The sequence below is a fragment of the Acanthisitta chloris genome, unplaced genomic scaffold (genome assembly GCF_000695815.1).
Source record: "Acanthisitta chloris isolate BGI_N310 unplaced genomic scaffold, ASM69581v1 scaffold2883, whole genome shotgun sequence".
Classification (NCBI taxonomy): Eukaryota; Metazoa; Chordata; class Aves; order Passeriformes; family Acanthisittidae; genus Acanthisitta; species Acanthisitta chloris.
The window spans coordinates 10736-17458 of NW_008666359.1; the positions used below are offsets into that span (position 1 = coordinate 10736).

General features: G+C 54.5%; 1 protein-coding gene across 1 annotated transcript in view; it reads left to right on the top strand.

Moving 5' to 3' along the window:
* Nucleotides 1–6723, top strand: part of MAST3 (microtubule associated serine/threonine kinase 3) — a gene marked incomplete at both ends in the record, with an annotated part of 13678 nt that overhangs the window by 5321 nt on the left and 1634 nt on the right. The window contains 19 exon segments of the mRNA XM_009072068.1: nt 9–158; nt 240–341; nt 853–985; nt 1483–1556; nt 1914–1999; nt 2140–2348; nt 2672–2810; nt 3030–3162; nt 3273–3438; nt 3683–3784; nt 4065–4187; nt 4505–4614; nt 4750–4895; nt 5131–5316; nt 5440–5675; nt 5759–5985; nt 6099–6221; nt 6355–6491; nt 6673–6712. Coding sequence (XP_009070316.1) covers nt 9–158; nt 240–341; nt 853–985; nt 1483–1556; nt 1914–1999; nt 2140–2348; nt 2672–2810; nt 3030–3162; nt 3273–3438; nt 3683–3784; nt 4065–4187; nt 4505–4614; nt 4750–4895; nt 5131–5316; nt 5440–5675; nt 5759–5985; nt 6099–6221; nt 6355–6491; nt 6673–6712 — 2622 coding nt within the window.

Consider the following 6723-nt stretch of genomic DNA (forward strand, 5'->3'; position numbering starts at 1 on the left):
CAAGCAGCACTCTGCCACTGGCAGATGGAGTGTTGGGCTTCATCCACCACCAAATCATCGAGCTGGCCCGTGACTGCCTGGCAAAGTCCCAGGGAGCTCTCATCACCTCCCGCTACTTCATGGAGCTGCAGGAGAAACTCGAGAAGATGCTCCGAGATGTGAGTACAGGGCAGTTCCCTGCCTGGTGCTGTCTCCTGAGGCCACCAAGAGACACCTGACTTCTGTCTCCTTTCTGGCAGGCTCAGGAACGTTCGGAGAGCGAGGAGGTGAAGTTCATTGACCAGCTGGTGAGGAAGATGCTGATCATCATCTCCCGTCCTGCTCGACTTCTGGAGTGCCTGGTAAGACATGGAACCTCCTCCTGATGTGTCTTGTTTTTCCTGGTCTGCACCAGCCTGGAGAGGAGGCAAAACCTCCAGGATGCCCCATCTCTGGAAATGTTCAAGGACAGGTTGAAATAGGCTTGGAGCAACCTGGGCTAGTGGAAGGTGTCCTTGGCCATGGCAGGGGGTGGAACAAGATGAGCTCTAAAGTGTCTTCCAACCCAAACCATTTAGGAGTATTTTTTTGGCTGATGTGCTGGATTCCTAAAGCACTTGGCTTTGTGCTGTGGTTCTGCAGCTGGCAGAAGGAATCAATGATGCAGTGTGCTGCTGGTGTGCTCTCCTTGGTTTCCCCTCCAAGACCAACTCATGGGGCTACATTTCTTCTCCCTCAACCCTTGAGATGGGGAATGATGGGGGAACAATGCATCCAGAGCTTGTCCCCAATTACAGGTGTCACCTGCAAGGCTTGGAGGAAAGGTTTAACTTTAATCTCACTCCTTAACTGTGGTTTGTTTTCCCCATTCAGGAGTTTGACCCAGAGGAGTTTTACCATCTCCTGGAAGCTGCAGAAGGACATGCCAAAGTTGGCCAGGGAATAAAGACGGATATTCCCCGATACATCATCAGCCAACTGGGGCTCGTCAAGGACCCACTGGAGGGTAGGGAAGCACTTGGGCTGGAAGCTCCAAGATCTGCAGCAGGATGTGGACTCCCAGTTTGGCCACTAGCAATCATGGACAAGCACTGGGAGGTGTCAGGGAGACCTGTAGGGCTGAGCTGGTGTCATGGCAGGGGCTCACAGCAGGACCAGGATGATGTCCAAGAGCTCCTGGCCAGCCCCACATCCCTCATTATTGCTTCCAACACGTTCAGCAAAGCAGATTAAGCTCAAAAACACTTAATCCATGGCCCTGGGGGGGAACCATAATCCTTGGAGAATGCAGGAATGACTATCAAAAAAAGAATTATATAAATGTTTAACCTCGTGTTGAACCTCTTAACGTCATGACCTCAATTTCTCCGTACGATAGCTCGAGCAAAGCATGTGGCTAAATCCCCATGGGATCTCTGGGTTTGGAGGGAGAATGGTTGGTGGGGAGTGGTTTTGGTGGGGGTCGAGCATGAAGAAGGTGAAAACCATCCTTGTCATCCATAGAAATGGTCCATCTGGATCACTTCGACAGTGGGAACACCATCACACCAGAGAACGATGATGCCTGTGAGGTGAGCGTGGTCCTACCTGTGTGTCCTACCTGCTGCCTCCAGCTTCTTCCTGCCTCACCTTGCAGCAGCTCCTCTGCTACCTTAGGCTGGGAGATGTTAATTTGGGTTGTCCCTAAGGGTGACTGATGTATTCAGGGATAAGATCTCACAGTGCCTCATCTGGTTTCTTGAGTGGACAGAGCTCAGATTGGGCTCTTGATCTGCAGAGCATCTTGGGCTTCTGGTTTGGGGTTTGTGCTGGAGATGTCTCTGGCAGCGAGGAGCACTTGGAGGTGATACATAATCGTGCTGGGTGAATTTTTGCCTGCTCTCAGTGCACCAGCACATTGGGAAACTTTAAAAAACCTTCTGTGTCTTCTTCAGAGCCAGCCTTCAGCCACTGTTCCTCGGAGGAAACCCTGCGAGGGAGACTTTGAGACCATCAAGCTGATCAGCAATGGGGCTTATGGGTGAGTTGGGAAGTTCCTATCACTTGTCTCCATCTGTAAATGACTCCAAAGTCCTCCCTGTCCATGCCCTGTGGTGCAGTGTGCTTGGTCCTGGTGGTTGGAGGATGCATTTTGAGGTTCATCCGTTTCGCTGTCTCTAGGGCTGTGTACCTGGTGAGGCACAGGGAGACGCGGCAGCGCTTCGCCTTGAAGAAAATCAACAAGCAGAACCTTATCCTGAGGAACCAGATCCAGCAGGTGTTCGTGGAGAGGGACATCCTCACCTTTGCAGAGAATCCCTTTGTGGTCAGCATGTTCTGCTCCTTTGAGACGAAGCGACACCTCTGCATGGTGATGGAGTATGTGGAAGGTGAGAATGGGGCTGGATGGTGCAGTGAGAAAGGAAGGATATCAATGTCAGAGCATTCAGGACATCACCTGGACATCTCCTGTCCTGCTTTGCTCCAGAGTGTAGAGGGAATCATGAGGAAATGCTTTTGTGATCCCAAATCTCACCTTGATGAAGGTGGAGGCCATGGTCTCCTTAGAAAGTCTATGCCTGTGCCTGGGGATCAGCTGCTCTGGAGGGTCTTGCTGGGAGCCTGCAGGGCTGGAGAGGCAGTGTGGCCCTGCTCACTCACCTCTCTGCCTTCTCTGAGCCCCCCATGCTCAGGAGGACCTATGTCCCCACAGGAGGGGATTGTGCCACGTTGCTGAAGAACATGGGCCCACTGCCTGTTGACATGGCGAAGATGTACTTTGCTGAGACTGTTCTCGCGCTGGAGTATCTCCACAACTATGGCATCGTCCACCGGGACCTCAAACCTGACAAGTGAGGATGTGGGGCAGGTCTGAGCAAGGGTTGGGTTGGGTTTGGATGGGGAAGGGAAAGCCAAAGGGATAGGGAAGAATGAGGTAATGGGTTTTGGTGCTCCAAGTCCTGGTTCTGTGCTGTTGCACCAGGACTAGAGGTCTTGAGGTGTGTTTGGTCCTTCTCAGGTCTCCCCAGAAGCAAACAGCAGCATTATGGGGTGTCTGTCTTCTCTTGCAGTTTGCTCATCACCTCCATGGGCCACATAAAGCTGACAGACTTCGGTCTGTCCAAGATCGGCCTGATGAACATGACCACAAACCTCTATGAAGGGCACATGGAGAAGGACACTCGGGAGTTCATGGACAAGCAGGTAGGAGGTCCTGCTCCACATGGCTGACCTGCTGCCACTGGGGACCAGGAGAGCCTTGGGACTTGTTGCAAAGATCACTGCAGAGGTGTCAGCCACGGCTTCCCACGCAGGTGTGCGGCACTCCGGAGTACATCGCTCCGGAAGTCATCCTCATCCAGGGCTATGGGAAGCCTGTGGACTGGTGGGCCATGGGCATCATCCTCTACGAGTTCCTGGTGGGCTGTGTGCCCTTCTTTGGAGACACCCCTGAGGAGCTCTTCGGGCAGGTCATCAGTGGTGAGTGTCAGTGGAAATTTTGCTCCTTGGTTTGCTTTTCCCAGCAGCCATGGCTTGTCCTTAACACGTGGAGTCACATTCCTTCATGTCATATTTGGTTGAACCATGAGGGTTTTTCTCAAGTTTTGATTTCCCACTTTGGGAGGATGTTTCATCTGCTGCAGCTCCTGAGGAACTTCCCTGTTGCCCAGAAGTGTCCAAACTCTTCCAGCCACTGCAAATTCCTTGTCTTTTTTCCTTGCAGATGAAATTATGTGGCCAGAAGGGGATGAGGCTCTTCCTGCAGACGCCCAGGACCTGATCACGCGGTTGCTGAGACAATGTCCCCTCGAGCGCTTGGGCACTGGTATGCATGGCAGTCCCTGTGTAGCTTGGGGGGTGACCTGGCACCCCAATTCAGGTCAAGCTTGTGTGGCATTGAGCCCAAAGTGTGTCCTGGTGTGTGGAGGGTGCTTGGAGCAGGTCTCCTGCTCAGGGTTCACCCCAAGAAGGCTGCACAGTGCTCCAGTCCATCCTGCTTGAAGCCATTTGCTCTGCATGGAGGAGGGACCGTGCCATTCGGGATGGGAACGGGAACATTCTGGATCCTGCACTGTCCCTCTGACACAGATTTCTCTGCCTGGCAGGAGGTGCACACGAGGTGAAGCACCATTCCTTCTTCCTCCATCTGGACTGGAATGGGCTGCTGCGGCAGAAGGCTGAGTTCATCCCCCAGCTGGAGTCGGAGGATGACACCAGCTACTTCGACAGTGAGACCAAATCCACTCCCTTCCCCTCTCTGCCAGTCTGTTATCCCAGCTGCACTCTGGATGCTCCTGTGGGAAATGAAAATCTCCTGGCTGAAGCTGGTCGTTTTACAACCAAAGTCACAAAACAGATGCAATCCTCTTTCCAGGCTACTCAGCCTTGTCAAAAGCCTTACTTTCTCCCCCCAAAACTCTCCTGGGATTTGGGACCAGGCTGTCAGCTGCAGTACCCATGGGTGTAGGTCCCACCTGGCTGCAGGCAGGACGTGAGGTGTTGCAGTCAGGGTGACAGCCCTTCTCACTCTGGCTCTTGCTTTCAGCTCGCTCCGAGAGGTATCGGCACTTGGATTCGGAGGATGAGGAAACCAACGATGAGGAATCATCGGTGGAGATCGGACAGTTCTCCTCCTGCTCCCACCGCTTCAGCAAGGTGCTCCAGTCCCTCCTCCAGAGGCTTTGCCACTGTGTCCAGTGCTGTGGTGCTGAACATTGGTGTCTTGGCTGATGCTGGAGCACCTGGATTCCCAAATTTCTGCTCTTTGCTGACATCTCCTCTGCTCTTCAGGTCTACAGCAGCTCTGAATTCCTGGCGGTCAACTCCAACCTGAGCCTCTCGTCCTCTGACCGGAGTCACTGCGATGACAAAGAGGAGCGATGGGACCGGCACTCGGGGGATGAGGACAAGAGCCGTCCAGCAGGCACCGAGCCCCGGTATGTGGTGCTTCCCACTGCTGAGGTTGACTTCTGCTGGTGCCAAGGGTTTGTGCCAGCAGCACCAAGGGCTTGTGCCAGCACTCAGAGTTAGTTCTGAGACCAAGGTGTTTGTGCTGGCACCGAGGGTTTGCAGAGTGGTTGGTGAGATGTGTTCTGGGCTGCTACAGCATCTCAGTGCCATCCCCCTTGCCCATTTTTGGCTGTCCTGAGCCCTCCTGCTCTTCCCACGCAGGCTCCGCTCCTGGACATCTGGCAGCTCCACACAGTACACCTCCCGGCACGAGCGAAGCCGCAGCCCTACCGCGTTGCCCAGCACCCTCAGCCTGGACACCATGCCCAAGTTTGCCTTCTCCTCGGAGGATGAAAGTCCTTCCGTAGCATCCTCCAAGCCAGAGAGACCCAAGTTTGTGGTGGGAGACCCTGAGGTGGGGACTGGTGGCGCAGTGAAGCAGTCGGCGCTGTCAGGTGCGTAGGTTGTGGGCACTGGTGTGGGATGCTCTGCGGGCAGTTGGAGTCCTGCGTGGCATGGGGTGACTTTTCCACCTGCCCAAACTTTCCCTCTTCCCCTCTGTGCAGCTGATCTCGTCAGCCTGAACCGCATTCGCCTCCGGAGCAACAGCACCGGCAACAAAAACTCAACTCCTCGGAGCTTGGAGCCGAGCGGGGGCCGTCGGCTGAGCACCCAGAAGGATATTCCAGAGAGGCAGAGAGCCTCGCTGGGCAGCCGTGTCCCCAAATCTGCCTCTGTCTCAGCCCTGTCCCTCATCATCACATCAGGTCTGTGTGCTGGGAGGTTTATCCTGACCAATGGTGCTTCCCATATGGTCTTCCTGGGCTTAGTCTGCTTCTCCTTCTTGCAGATGACTTTGGTGGTGGTGCCCTGATGAGCCCTATCTCCCCCCACTCCCTCTCATCCAACCCTTCTTCGCGGGACTCCTCCCCAAGCCGAGACTCATCCCTGGCCATCGCCAGCCTTCGGCCACCCATCATCATCCACAGCTCAGGGAAGAAGTATGGCTTCACCCTGCGAGCCATCCGCGTCTACATGGGGGACAGCGACGTCTACACTGTCCACCACATGGTCTGGGTGAGTGGCCTGGGGAGGGACCAGCGGTGCCAGACACCATGCTTCCCAATGGGAAAACCCCAGGAGGAAACCTAGGCCTACATCTGAATAAAATCCTTACCTTCTGACTGCAGAGCGTGGAAGAGGGGAGCCCAGCACAGGAAGCAGGGCTGAGAGCAGGTGATCTCATCACACACGTGAACGGCGAGTCGGTGCTGGGTTTAATTCACCGGGATGTCGTGGAGCTGCTGCTGAAGGTGAGTGACCAGAGCCTCTCTGCTCCCCCAGGATTGGGACAACAATTCAGCTCCCTGGCATCACCTCTGCCAGCAGCTGAGGCAGGAGCCAGTTTAGATCTGCTGCTGCAGCCATTTGTTTTCCATCCCTCAGAGTGGGAATAAAGTGGCCCTGCGGACTACTGCCCTGGAGAACACCTCCATTAAAATTGGCCCCGCACGGAAAAACAGCTCCAAAACGAGGATGGCACGGAGGAGTAAGAAGAGCAGGAAAAGGGATGGCCAGGACAGGTGGGTAGAACCAGAGTGGGATAAAATGGCATTGGTCCTGGTGTGTTCCATACTGGAGGGATACCCTAGGTCTGCTATATTGGGGTGTCCAGTGGGGTCTCATCCATCTAGCACCAGGCTGGCACACTTGGAGCCAACAGCTTTAAGGAGAAGCTGAGATCATTCCTGTTTCTCCCACCAGGAGAAAATCCCTTTTCAAGAAGATCTCCAAGCAGTCGTCGGTCCTGCACAC